Below are 14,811 nucleotides of genomic sequence, written 5' to 3'. Positions count from 1 at the left end.
TTGCTCAAATCCCATATATCTATTTCAAAACTATAAATTTAGGGTTTGTTTGAGCATGTGATTTAAAAATGGTTTTCTACTTTTAAAAATAGAAAACTATTTTAAAAAATTTATAATACTGTTTGGTTGTTGTTTTCTAGAAACAATTTTTAAAAAATAAAGTGAAATAGAGAACAATTTTTAAAGAATAAATAGAGTAGATTTCACCAGTTTTTTTTTTTTTTTAAATGAGTTTGTGTTTCCTAAAACTTGTTTTTAAAAACTCTTTTTAACTTAAAGAATAAAAAACATTTTTTAAAAACAAGTTTTAGAAAAACATGACTAAACAAACCCTTAGCTTTCGAGAACAACTTTAACTGAAGTATATATAAAAAACATTATCTTAAATGGTTAAGCACCACAAAACAAGTGAAAGATGACCATTAAAAATGAATTATATCCACTTAGGTTTTCTTAAACTTTGACCTAGAGTTAGTAATGGAGCTTTAAAAAGTGGTATTAGATAAGAAAGTTTACAAATTTTGATACTCAAGTGAAATGAGACATCACCTACTTATAGTCACCCAAAATAATGTTTTCATCACCTACTTATAGTCACCTAAAATAATGCTATGAGGATCTAGTATAACTTTCGCTAATCTTGGAGAAGCTAGGATTTTTTAATCCTATCAAGCCTTGGACCTAATTTTGTGTTTTGGTTGCAATCGTGTTTTTCCAAGGCTTGATACGCATAATTGCAACTCATGTTAAAAAACCTATATGTCACTTAAAATCGTTATTACTTGAACTCATGCTTTTTTATAAATACTTGGTCGATTTTAAAGGGTCTATATATCTTATTGGGTTTGTCAAAGATGAAATTTAAAGTTTGATTGAGGGACTAATCGATCAGTATTAAAGAGATCGACTATTGTGAAAAACCACAAGAAAGAATTATAATAGGAAAAGAAAATAAGAGAATGAAAATAGAAAACACACAATGTACACGTCGATTTATGTGATTTAATTAAAGCCTACATCCACAGGTAAAGACAAAGAAGAACTTTCATTATTGTTAAAAGAGATTACAACCTTAGAGCTCCCAAATGCTAATATCCCAATTACACCAAAAAAGAAATTCACTCTCTAAGTCAAAATCCTTTCCTATATATTTTCCACTATTGTTGAACAAGATTACAATCATGGAACTATTAAATCCCAAAGTCTCGATTACACCCAAAAAGAAATTCACTCTTCAAATCAAAATCTCTTTCTATATATTTTCCTAATAACATAGGAAAATTCCATAAAGGAATCTGATTGTATAATTATTATAGATACCTATTATTAAAAAAAGATATTAGGAAGATATTTATTGAATAAAGTAATTATATATTATCAAAGATACCTATTCCTACAAGAAGATGTCACAATAAGATATTTTCTTTATGATAATAGGAAACTCTCTTACATAAATATATTCTATTAGTAAAATATTTATGACTTTCCAATTAACTCAAAATATAATTTGAAACACTTTCCAACAATCTTCACCTAGACATAAATTCCTAAGATTCAAATAAACTAAAAAATCTTTCATGTTACTTTGTTTCCATACCCTTAAGGGACTTTCAAATACTATCAACACCAATTAAGTTCAAACAATGTCCAACCTTAACTATAGGAAGGAGTTCAGTCATCATATCTACAAGATTATCCATTGTAGGGATTTTTTTCACTACAATAGTATTATGTGCAGTCACATTCTTAATAAAATGTATTTTGACATTAATATGTTTGATCTTCTTTGACTCATTTGAGTTTAGGGTGAGTATCTCTACCATGCATCATGATATCCATAAAGTGATTATAAGAATTCAGTATCAAAATTATGACTTGGTCTTCATCATAAATTGTAATGTCAATATCTCTTAAATCCATGATAGTTTTATTAAGCTCATTAATGTGGTTTTTAATGAATGTACATTCTTTTATCTAAAGAGTAAACAATCATTTCTTTCAAATATAAATGATTTTTAAGAGACTTTGTCATAGACATTTTAACTTCAACCACAACTTGACGGTCGTATCCTCTTTCACAACCTTAAGTACTTCATTACCCAAGCATAATAAAATATTACTATGTGCTTTCTCTATAAGTTCATCATTCTCTTCATCAAACATTATTGTTGGTAAAGCTTTTTTACATTTCAATGCTTTAGACAATCCTTGTTGAACTAATAAGGCACATATTTTAATGCACTATAAACCGAAATCATTTCTTCTATCAAACTGCTTTACCTCAAACTTTGTCGTTATTCCAAGTCTAATAACCTCTGCTTTAATACCAATTTGTTGTGAAAAATCACAAGAAAAAAATAATAGAGAGAAGAAAATAAGATAATTAAAACAAAAAACACACAATGCACACGGCAATTTATGTGGTTTGGCTTAAAGATTACATCCATGAGTGAAGATAAAGGACTTCTACTATTGTTGAAATAACTATTTCAGAGCTCTCAAATCCCAAAGTCTCAATTACACCCCAAAAGAGACTAACTCTCTAAGTCAAAATCTCTTTCTATACATTTTTCTAATTACAGAGGAAGATTTCATATAGGAAACTATTGTATAATTGTCAAGGATATTTATTTCTAAAAGAAGACTTTATGTTAGTATATTTCTTTTATCATAATGAGAAACTCCTTTATATGAATATATTTAATTAGAAAATTATTAATAACTTTTCAATTGACTCAAAATAGAGTTTGAAGCACTTTGCAACACCAACTCATCATGTCGATTATGCTAAGTACATGCTTTGGTTAAATATGTGTACATTTTGTAGGATTTCAAACTCAAACCAAAATCACAATAACGTTAACATAGGTATATATAGGAACCGTCCACTTCCCTTCAAAAGAGAGTTGTCAAAAATAAAATATGCGCAACTGAAGGTTTGATGGTGATGGAAAAATCTCATTGAAAAATGGGATGTCATTGTTGGAAATGGAGATAAGGTTATTAAGAAAAATGAAATCTCATTGAAAAAAAAGAGAGTAACAACTTGCCAATGACGGAAAAATCTTACTGAAAATTAAATGCTATTGCTAGAAAGTTTTACTTTTTAATTCTCCTTTTTTTTTTTTAGAAAATAATTCTTTCCCGATCTCTTTTTCCATAATATACATATTTTTTTTTTTTGGAATTTTCCCTTACTAAAATTTTATTTTTTAATATTTATTTAATGGTCTAGATTTAATCATACCATGAAGGTGGGATTAAAAATTTGGAATTGATACCTTCAAATTTTCCTCAATTTATTCATGCATGCCTCTTTTACCTTAGAGGAATTTTATTTGTCCTCTTTCATTTTTTTTTTTTAACCCAAATAACCTTACTCATATTTTATAAAATACATATATTTTTTATTTCTTTAAAATTCTTTTATTTTGATATTTTGACTATATTTTCATTAATAGTATATACTTTATATTTACACTTATATTTTAGCTCCATCATTTTTTTTATAATTATTTTCCTTTTCTTTTTTGGCCTACTAATGCATCCATTTTTCGTAATTCCACATGTCTGAAGATAATTGATTCACGACTTCATAATATAATGACTCAATTTATATCATAAACTTCTTATGAAAAACTAAACATATGAAGAGTACATTTGGTATTGATTCTAGAAAGTGTTTTTAGTATTTTTAATACTTGAAAGTTTAAATGCACTCAAAAACTCTTTTTTTACTCAAAATATTTTGATTTTTTCGGAATTTGTTGTGAAAACATATTTTTTAAGATTGTTTTTGAAAATGTTGTCAAACAAATTCGTAGAAAGAGTATTGGCAGACATCCAGGGCATCCTACGTAGGAATATTGTACTCAAAACATCCAACTGAGAGACTAAACTCCATATTCTCTATTCGTCCTGCATTGACCTAAACATTGCTGCTGCTTTAATCATCCTACAAATATGTTGATCTTAGAAAAAGGGAAGAAAAAGGTGTTAAATACTAGTTATGGCATCATCTGAAACTAAAGTCTATTTCCCAGAATCCAAACACAAAACCATAGATGAATTATGCATCTCTTTCCTCTCACAGCTGCTTCTGTAATCTCCATGCTTCTTTCCACTTCTTAAATTTATTTGTTAATCCTTTGGCCACAAGGTGCATGCCCCATTCTTCATGGACTTCCTATATTCTTTCAGCTTGAGCTGCATCTTTGAAAATTAGGTTTGACATAGAATTAGTTCGCTGTAGATTTGGCTGCTGAGCTTCCTGGATCCTGTCGTACAAGAACAATTATTTTGTTAGATTAAGAATGATCCAAATCAAACCATGTATGAAGATGGCTTCAACCATGTTCAGCTTTGAGCTTTTCAATGATCTGAGCTGCAAGTTTCAACCGTCCGTTATATAGTCTACAAGGGTAGCCTTTTTGAGTATGGCTATATTAGAATTTGTTGTACCTTTTCCATAGTATAAATTTTCCTAATAGATAATGATGTTAGGTAGTCATATGATGTTCACCATAGGTGGAAATATACCATTAATGTCTGATAATATATATTAAATAAATCTTGTTAGGGTGCAACAATGCAACTCATAAGCTGCACGAGAGGTCACACAAATGATTGTGATATTGAATGCCATAAAAGGTTTGGCTAACCTTCATTGGACTCCAATAGACTTTCAGATGAGATGGTCAAATTTCAATTCAAGCATTGGTATCAAGGATGGATTGTTGGGGTGTGCATCAAATGTGCTCTTAAACCTGAGGAGGACTTACTCAAATGATGGTGATGTCAAATGTCATAGAAAAGTTTTACCTACCTTCATTGGATACTAATTGGTTTTCTGATGAAAAGGTCAAAGGACATATACTATTCCATGTGTTTGGCTGCAGCATTGATATAATATTGAAGCTAACAGGATACTGATCAATATAATAACAACCTCATTTGCATCAAAAGAAAAGCAATATATGTGGTAATGGAGACATACATTGTAAGCTCTAATGCTTGCCTTCAGAGGGGATAAACAATTTTACAGTAGGTTCTTAAAAGAAGATCTAGCAAAAAGAAATAATCTATCTCGGATAAAGGCATCAATTTTGTTGAACACAAATTTGTGATCATGTTAGCCAGACTTCCAGTTTAATTAATTACCTGATACTTCGTTGAATTACGAATTTTCCTAAAGCTTAAACTGTCAATGCTCTTAACAACTTTGTCCCTTAAATTTTAATCCACACTAGTCCATGTACTAAATGACAAGTTAGTTTCTTTAAATTGTCCAACTAAAGATTATTTGACATATGAACATTTGAAGATTGAAGCTGATTTAGTTTTTGTAACTAACTATAGTTGATGAAGTCTTATGAATCCAGGAAAAAACATTTTCCTACAATAAAAATTCCATTATTTTTTCATACAAAAATTAAGAAGGATATAAACAAGATCTATCCTATGTATCCATCAGCTTCCACTGTTTTTATTTGCTTTGCTTTGTTACTATTTTTAGTTTTCAATTTTCAGTTCACTTTCAATTTATAAGTTTACTAAAGACCCATGTTCATATAACATAACCACATTCTTCTACCACACCTATGTAGTAAAATATCATATGATAAACCTTTAAATGAGTTTCATGTTGAATCTTCAGTATGCTTCGGGTTCTTTTGGCTTCATCAATCTTGATATTTATAATTTATCTCATCTCTAATTCAAAAGTTCTGCTGACATTGTGAAGGCCTTCAAATTTATTAGATAATAAATTTTTTTTTCTCCGTTCTTTAAAAAGATTTTTTTTATGGCGCATTTTTGCTTCTACAAATATTTTTCGGGATATTTTACATCATCTTGATGATACTTAAAACATACATGGCATAGGCTAGGTGATAGAGGTGTTGATTTGAACTTCGTGTATTATCCAGTTGAACGACAACCTAAGGATGAACTTGAATAGATGACAGCAATACAATAATGCAGTTCCTAGTTTATCATTGTAATTCCTATTTTCAAAGTAAAAATCTCACAATGCAACATGAACATTGGAAAATGGCCTCTGTCTTTCTGCTGTCACATAAAATGACAGAAATGATGATGATGAAATAACTACAGTAAAAGCAAAAGAACATGAACAAAACAACAAGAGTAAATTGAAGTCAGGAGATGATAGAGCATGTTACATGTACACAAGGATCCAAGCATTTCAAAATTCACTCTAAAGCTGGATGAAATTGTACTATCTAGACTGTAACAAATGTATAGCTGACATCATACAAAACATTTTCTAGCTAGTTTTATGAACAAAAAAAAGAGGAAAATTTTCTTTTAAAAAAAGTGCATCTTTCTTTATAGTCTTCTAAGAAACAAAACAAGTAGTATCCCATTATGTTTTATTTTTGGAAGAGATAGGTTTATGTTTTTTTGATCAGAAAGGAATAGGTTTATATTGAAAGCAAGTATGAAAAAGATTTAGAAGACAAAAAGAGTAATCAAGCTTACACACAGTATTGATATTTATTTTCACCAAGCCTGCCGAGATATTTTTATGACTTTGAATTTAAAATGATATTCTTCCACTAAAATCACAATTCAGAATTGTAGTCTTGAAAGATATGATCAAATGTGGCAAGGCTTTGAGTGTATATTGAAAAAAAAAAAAAAAAAACCTAAAACAATCCATATAAAAATTCAATAACATTAAGCCAGTGCCAATATCATTATGTGAAAATTCAAAAGAATGCCAGACCAAAGAAAACGAAAACCTTAAACATTGGGAATGCATCAAAGTAGAAACCAGTTAAAAGAAATCTGAAAGAGTAAGTAGTTAGTTTATTTTTTATTTTTTCATTTTTCTAATTTGTTAGTCGGTTAAGAAACAATTCGGCCAGCTGAAAGTGTGTATAAACAATGACATTATCTATGAAAAACAGGCGGTTTAGACTGAGTCTGGTTTAATCAGACGATCTGGTTAGTCTGAATTCTTTAAGAAGTGTTCAAAACTCTTTCACAAGCAATTCCTAGCAATTTCAAATCATTCCAGCTCATTGATAATGCAAAGATTCATCAAACAGAAATTCATAATCATGAAATGAATTTTCTAAAACAAAAAACAACACAATTACTATTCCAGAACAGTAACTTCGCTTAAAAAGCAAGGTTTGATGCGCAGGTACCAGGAGTTTATTCATTCACTGCTGAAGGTGTCTACCACAAAAAGCCTATTTGGGATAGCATTTGACTTTTGCATTTAGAGTAGAAGTGGAAATTGACATAGTTGTGTTTGCTAGGTGATTGAATTTTATGTTCAGGAATTGTACTTTAAGAATGCTGCTATTAAAAATATGGATAATTTTGATATTTTTAAAGATTTTAATTAAATAAAAATCTATTTCTTGTATTGCATTTATGGAAAAGCATGAGTCTCCTTGCTTCTAGAGGTGGATAAATTATGTTAGGAAATGTGGGGCCTATGATTGAGACCTTTGTTCTAACACTCTTAAAAGTTGCGTTAGAAGTCGACACTGCTTTTAGCATTTAAAAAGCTCTCTCAAAAAGGGTTTAATTTGCTTTCTTGGATGTGCTTAATAAAGAACAAAAGAAAGGCTTGGTGGAGAGAAGATCCATATCATAACTGGTAAAACTTTCACTTAATTTTAGAAAGCAATGCATGATAGCTAGGATAAAGAACAAAAATGCTAAAGCATATTCCTACATTTGGTTTTTGACAGAAAGTAATCAAGAAAGAAGCGTGGTACAGTATGAAAGCGAAAGTTCATAACTTAGGCCTCTGCATTTATGAAGTTATGAATCACCCTCATCACCACTAATGCTACTCCAGCCAACACCTTGCAACTTGCACTGTCCACCTGGGCTGGCTCACAGATCAACTCATTGTGGGAATCCTATGAGGCACATTTACATGACATTTTTGCAAAACATCCTTATTCTGTTTGACACTAAACAGGTAAGATTTGGATGAAAATCAACAAAAACCTGTTAAGAAATCCATCTTAAACAAATATTGGCACCTACTGAATCTTGGGATGACCATCACCACTAGTGTCCCTCCGCCTCCTAGGCATCACCATTGCAGCATCCAGAAATGGCACCTCAACTAACCCCACACTGCACCCCTAGCTACAACGCAGCTAGCACATTGCAACAACTCCTAAGATCCCATTGTCACAACTGCAATATTGGTGCTGCTGCAAATGGGAGCAACAAATGCACTATCTTTTCATCAGTGCCTCAACACAAGCACAGACTTTTTTTTTCCTTCCATTTTCTCTTCTGTCCTTAGCCAACATGAAAAAGGAAATAAATCATGTAATTTTCTTTCCTTTTCTACGCTTTCTTTCTCCAAACCAAAAATAGTGGTGAGGATGATGGTTGCATCTTGGATGCACCAAGGAGGGAATGTAGGAATAAAAAAATTAAGATTTATATCTTTTATTCCATGGCTTGGAACCTGAAAAAACTAGGACCTCTATTTAACTGAGCTCGATACAAGTACAACTATCTGGTTGACTTGGAGCTGAGTATTTGATTCTTTTCAGAAACAAGATGACATAGAACATAGTTCCAAATTCACTTTTTCCTTTCTTTTTCCTTGGTTTTATCAGCAGCCAAATGGGAAGCTAGTGTGCTGATAAGGACAATCAGAAAGAATGGAACCTCAGAGTAATCATGTTTGTTGTGATGGACTTGAAACAATGTATGATGTATGCTTCTGCATTTCCATTTTCCCCCTTAAACACTCATGCTTTGAAGAAATTCTTGAATAGCATTCCCTCACTCAAATATTTTGACAGTTTTCTAAGGCTTGGAGTAGCCCAAACCATATGATCCTTAAACCCAAGAATGTGAGACAGGAATTCATCCGATAATTCTATTATGAATTGAATACAAGTGGAAAAGCAGAGTTAATTTACAGAGGTCTGAAAATTCCATCTAAGTTTTCTTATGAACACAGATAAAAATTGGATTGAATATGTCAGTATAGTCTGGGAGTGTGAGTTTTCCTAGTCTGCTTGGAAGTGGTCCATTAAAACACGATTGAAGACATCAAACACTTCTTTGGAAGCTGCTGTTTTCGAAGTTTATATATCCATCAGATAATTCGATTTTCTCTTCTTTCATCGTAATTCATACAAAAATGTAAAGAAGTGACTACCGCATCTCTATGATGAGACAACTAATTTTTCAGGCAAAATAAGAAATATCAAATATTGGACAGTTATGAAAGTCATTTAGGTAGGGTTATTACTGATGATTCCATGATCTATGATACTGGAAATTGAGATAGTATTTTGAATAACTACAAGGATTTATAGCTTCTGAAACAAGATTCCATGAGCTATATAAACCCCAAAGATTTTGTGCATCTCAATGCAACCTCATTGATAACTCTAGGTCTTCCTCAACCCCCCATTTGTTTATGAGAAAATGGAGAAGAGAAGAAATAAAAATTTCAACTAATGTGTTTATGTTGTCTTTCTTTCATGAAAATGATAGAAGTCAATTTTAACTAGCCAAATCATTGTCTTTAGCTTTGCTGAAGAGTTTTTGGTTTTATTGGCCCCTAAATAATGAGAACTTTTAAGTCTAATCAATTTTCTTTCTTATTCCCTAAATTTCTCCGCAAGCACATGGAGCTAAACTGCAAAAGCTCACAGAAATGGAACTTAGGAACTGGTATGCATGTAATTATTCTATCCACATAAGCATTGGAATGCCTTTCCCCAATTCAATTGCTTTTATATGTACTTGTGATTTTCACAAACAATCTAGTCAAGAATGCATTAAAAAATCTCAAATTACAAAGGCTTTCACTCTTGACACTTTCCCATCCTCATGCTGCAAAACTATTCATTCTTGAGAGTGCCCCAACTTCATCTATCCAAAAGCTGCTAAACTTCAGATCATTATCCCAAATATATGATGAGATAATGATGGGCTTTTGTTTCAACAATTCTTTAAACTAAATCATCCAGATCTTTTAATTTCCTGGTCATTCAGCAAATGTCTTGGTATCCACTGCTGATGCATTTAATAAATGTTATATCTTCTTTTCCTGGCACTGTCGAGTTTCTGGAAATCTTTCTTACCATCCCTTGTACCTAGTCCACCGTAGAAGTCATCATACACTTCAAATTTAATGTAGGTTATCGTACTCAGACCTCTTAGTGTCTATATAACTCTTTCCTACTACTGCTTTTTGAGGTCATGACCAATAACCATTTGAACGCTATTCCACCTCCTAGTTTCATTACAAAATGGCCTTTCTCTCACTATTATCTAAATATCTCTTTCCCAATTGTTTGCTTTTTTTTTTCCTATTCCATATAGAATCAATTTCTTTCTCTCAAATTCCTTTTTCCTTATATTTTATGCTCAAAAGGAACTGAATTTTATCTTCTAATGTTGACCTCATCATCGAGGATTATCCTCTCTCTTTATTTCCTGTTATGAACATCTAATAGTATTGTCCTTTCTTATGCATCCACACCTCCTTTTGATACAACCCTGTAAACCTTACATCTTATTTGCTTTATCCTTGTAGCGAGTTGAGATTCTACTAGGATCCGATAAAATTCATCTTTTAAAGGACATTAACCATTCATCTCTTCCATCAAAAGTATGTACCTTTTGCAAGATCATATGCCATTGGCACTAACTTAGAGCTGCATGTACCAGTTCATTCCTTCAAATCTATATTTCTCCACTATTCTTAAAAAGCAATATCCAGGAACAAGATTGATACTGCTCCTCAACTTGCATACTGCTCTATTAATGATCTTGAAAAATTAGGCATTTATCATATCCCATTTTTTTAACTGTCATGATAAGATTCCCAAAAAATATAAAAAAATTGTGTCCATAAGCAGGAAAAACATAAACAACAATTGTCACTCTGTCAAAAACCATTAGTCATCTTTTCTCCAACAGCTCATTAATGTTTGAGCGTACTAACTCTGCAAGAAGCCATTAATATTTGTGGTTATGTTTTAGCTGTTACCTGATGCTAGCAGCATGGGAAGCAGAAAGGGAGGGCAAGATGCAACACTGAAAAATAACAAATTTGTTCAAGATTTTATTTTTTCATTTAGAAGGAAACATTGTTCAAGATTTATATTCTTCTTCGTGGGTTCACAGTGCAATATGTAGGAGAGAATGAATTATAACCGTGGAAAAGGATAAGGAAAGAGCAAGAAGGTTGGGCTATTTTTGCACTCCACCTTGTGAGTACATGAAATAATGAAAAATGTTATAGGTAGGCAGGGATTTGCTAAGTATAGATGTACATAAGAAAAAAATGGGATGGATATTTTCACTATGAAACTTTCAACAAAGCACCCTTCAAGAGTTTATGTAGCCTTTCAAATAGGAATGGTGAAGCAGAAGCAAGTTCCCTACTCCAAACAGTTCCATTAAGCCTCTAACAATAATCAGATTAAAGTTTCTGGTTTTGCAGCACTTTGTACAGGAACTTAAGGAAAATTTGGACAAGAAATAATGAGATATTAAGCAGGATACAGATGAATGTTGTGCATTTAGTCTTCATTCTTATAAAAACTTGTGCACATATATTCACTAAATTGTGAACATGCCAAACAATCAAAGCAATAACAAAGGAACAGAAACTTAAAATCATTACTGAAAAGAATCACTAATATCTCAAATAAAGCAATAACAAAGCAACAGACAGAATCATAAAATCATTACTGAAAAGAATCACTTTAGTGAGATATTGAAGTTGATACGAATGAATGTCATGATTTTAGCCTCCATCTTTGGTGAAAATTTGTGCATCTATACCCATGAGCTTGTGAATATGGAAAACAATCAAAACCAATAACATAGGAACAGAAACATAAAGTAATTATCCTTCTGAGGGTTACAAACTAGACAGCCGTTAATGACAAAGAAAATTACATGGATGATTGGCAGGTTTAAACAGGAAATGGATGTTGTTCCCTTAAAAAGGTTTAAAAATAAATTAGAAAAAGGAACTGGATATTTCAATCAACTTGAACACCACAAACCAGAAATCTAGAAGATGGGATAAAAAATGCTGAAAACTAAGTTGTCCCAAAGTGATGCAGTTGGAATAAATAAGTGAAAACCAACTCAAGTTCAAGAACAGGAGAAAATGACTATATATCTAACAATAATATACTGAATATTAATCACATCTTCCATAAAAGGAATCGGCTACTGAGATATTAGAAAAGTTTGCTCTATTTCAGAAAGTTCTTATGCGTTCAATCTTATAGCATGCTTGCTTTTCTATCTGTAATTTTACCTTTTTTTTTTTTATAAATAGTGAATAATACTAACAATTTTACCAGAAACTGAATAAACAAGAAGCATACCTTTATGTCAGCTACTTTAGACAACTTGAATTTTTTGTCCCATGACTTAGGTTTGCATCTGCTGAACTTGAACTTTACTTCTCGCTTTCTTTTGCTTGATAACATTTCATCTGCAGCTGCATCATGATTGCTTTGATACTTCTTCTCTGAGCAGTCCTCAGTTAGTTCCAGTTTGCAACCATGATCAACATGAGTCATTTGCACGTTTTCTTCACCAAAAATCTCCTGGGGTGTCACTGAATCACAGCCCAACCTGTAACTCTTCTCCAGGTCCTCTAAAGTGCGATGCTTTGCCACAGCACAGATTTCAACCATTGATCGTTTCTTAAGTTTCCTCTTACGTTTTCTTTGTTTGTGCCTGAACCTCTTAGGGGAAGTCAGTGCTTCAGTGCTGTGGCCATCTTGGGAATGCAAACTTGGTGCAGTAGTTGATGATTGAATTCCCACAACTACGGGCTCAAGAACAGTATCAGGACTAAGTTGGTTGTCTTCTCCGCACTTGAACCTACTGTTAGAGAGAGACTGGCAGACTTCCCTGGAAACTCCTGCAACTGATTCATCAAAGTATAAATTGCAACTAGCTTTGTTAATTTTATCCTCACTGGTATTCATAACAGTGTTTTGGGTGGAAACAACATTTCCTTCCTCTACTTGAGAACAGCTTAAATCCTTATTGATGCTTGTCACATTATTCTGGACTGAAACATCAGTAGCTTTCTCTTCTTGAGAACAACTTAAACCCACATCTTTTCTGAGTGATTGATCCTTAGTTGGATCATGGGATTCAAGGGGTGGCAACACATTGATGATGCCATGCTTTAGACAGGTTTTTAGATATCTCTCTGGAAATGGCCAATTGAGAGAAATATCCCTTTCACGAGTGGCATGGACATATTGCCTGCAATAGAAACATGTTATTTAGAATTGAGAAACAATTCCTTCTCTGGATAAAGATCCTAGCTAAGGTTTTGCTTCTTCAGAATTTTTGACCCAGATAATTTATAAAAAGCCCAATATCACACATAAAATCATGATAGAACTGGTCCAGCAGCTAGTGAAAAGAGAAAAAAGAAACCCAAACTGAAAAGAAATACAATCAAGATGAGATTGGGGCGTCTAGCATTGCAAATGCAAGCTGTTATGGAAGGGGCATCTGACATTGAAAGGGAACAAAGGAAAGGGATATAAATAAGTACAACAAACAGAGTTCAGGAATTAACCTGCATACTGAAGAAATTAATTGAGATATCAATCCAATAATTGCATAAAATGATAACCGAATATCGACTAAAGTATTGTTTTTAATACTCAATCCAATATGGATGCCATGAGTAAACATCCGCATAAATAATACAATGCATCAGAAGCAGAATGTAGAAGTCTTTCTCTTATATATTAACCCACCATAAATTATTCCAAAATCCAAATTTCCTCTCAGCTAAAGATTAAGGATGAAACAATATCCACTACGTGAACGAAAGGACCAAAATGAGCTAAAACGAAAAGGACTTTCAAGTAAATAAAGGCAACAAAATGCAATACAGTATCATCCAAGGATAGTGCATGTGATGAAGCACCATATTGAATACAATGTGATAATGAAATAAAGCTCAGAGGATATTTTTGGAGAGTCTATGATCATAAAAGGTTGAAAATAAATGTTTGCAAGGATCTATCACCTCAAAGAGAATGGCTTAACATTTGGGTCACTGGCATTATCACTGGGGCCTATTTCTTGGTCCAGAGAATGCACAACCTCCAGTGGGTTATGTAGCTGATGAGACTGCATATCACCCAAATAACTTGTGTTTCAATCAATCTGCGAGAACAAAAAAACCCAGTCACAATTGCAATTACTTCGTGCTTTGAAGCAAAGATCAGACCAAAAAATCCATAAAATCACAACCTATGAACCGGAATCCAAGACCCCAGAAGCAAAAGAAACAGAATCAGATGTCAGAAAGCCCAGAATCACCAACTAGAGAGAAGAACCGTTCAGAACCCACATGGAAAAACGCAAGAAATGTAAGGGAAATGCAACAGTTTCAGATTCCTTTCAGGAGAGGAAGAGAAGGGTTGAGAGAGAGACCTCGGAAGAATTGCACCACAAAGCTGAGAGTTGGCGAGGGCAAGCCCACGTGGGCCTCAACAACCGAGGGCAAGGTGAAGAAAAACGCTTCAAGATGATGAAGAATGGAATTGAGATTTGGATAAGATGGGAAAATGCAGAGAAAATAGTATTAGAGAGAATTAAGAAGAGCCAAAGGCAAAGACAAAGAATGCAGTAACATCCATGAAAAGCGAGAAATGAAAGAGGTATATGGGCGGTGGAAGAAGAAGTGGCGAGGCACTTGGTGCTTCTGCAGTGTTTTTCTCCCTTTGGGCTGGTGATTTGAGCGCTCCCCTCGAAAATTTTCTATTAATGGCCACAAAA

At 32.7% G+C, this 14,811-nt stretch overlaps 1 protein-coding gene across 2 annotated transcripts; it reads right to left on the bottom strand.

Annotated features, from left to right (window-relative positions):
- Positions 1–3,880: 3,880 nt before the first annotated feature.
- Positions 3,881–14,811, bottom strand: LOC117913942. Of its 2 annotated transcripts, XM_034829075.1 has the most exons (5): positions 14,467–14,810; positions 14,284–14,355; positions 14,057–14,196; positions 12,378–13,275; positions 3,881–4,277 (listed from the first exon to the last, which is right to left on the bottom strand). In XM_034829075.1, exons 3-5 carry the CDS (start codon positions 14,164–14,166, stop codon positions 4,239–4,241), a joined length of 1,047 nt encoding a protein of 348 aa, XP_034684966.1. In that variant the 5' UTR covers positions 14,167–14,196; positions 14,284–14,355; positions 14,467–14,810; the 3' UTR covers positions 3,881–4,238. The 2 variants fall into 2 exon arrangements, with proteins under 2 accessions (XP_034684966.1, XP_034684967.1); XM_034829076.1 differs by lacking the exon at positions 14,284–14,355 and having other exon boundaries at positions 14,467–14,811.

The sequence above is a fragment of the Vitis riparia genome, chromosome 5 (genome assembly GCF_004353265.1).
Source record: "Vitis riparia cultivar Riparia Gloire de Montpellier isolate 1030 chromosome 5, EGFV_Vit.rip_1.0, whole genome shotgun sequence".
Taxonomy (NCBI): domain Eukaryota; kingdom Viridiplantae; phylum Streptophyta; class Magnoliopsida; order Vitales; family Vitaceae; genus Vitis; species Vitis riparia.
The sequence above is the reverse complement of the archived record's forward strand: the minus strand, read 5'-3'. Positions and strand labels throughout refer to the sequence as shown.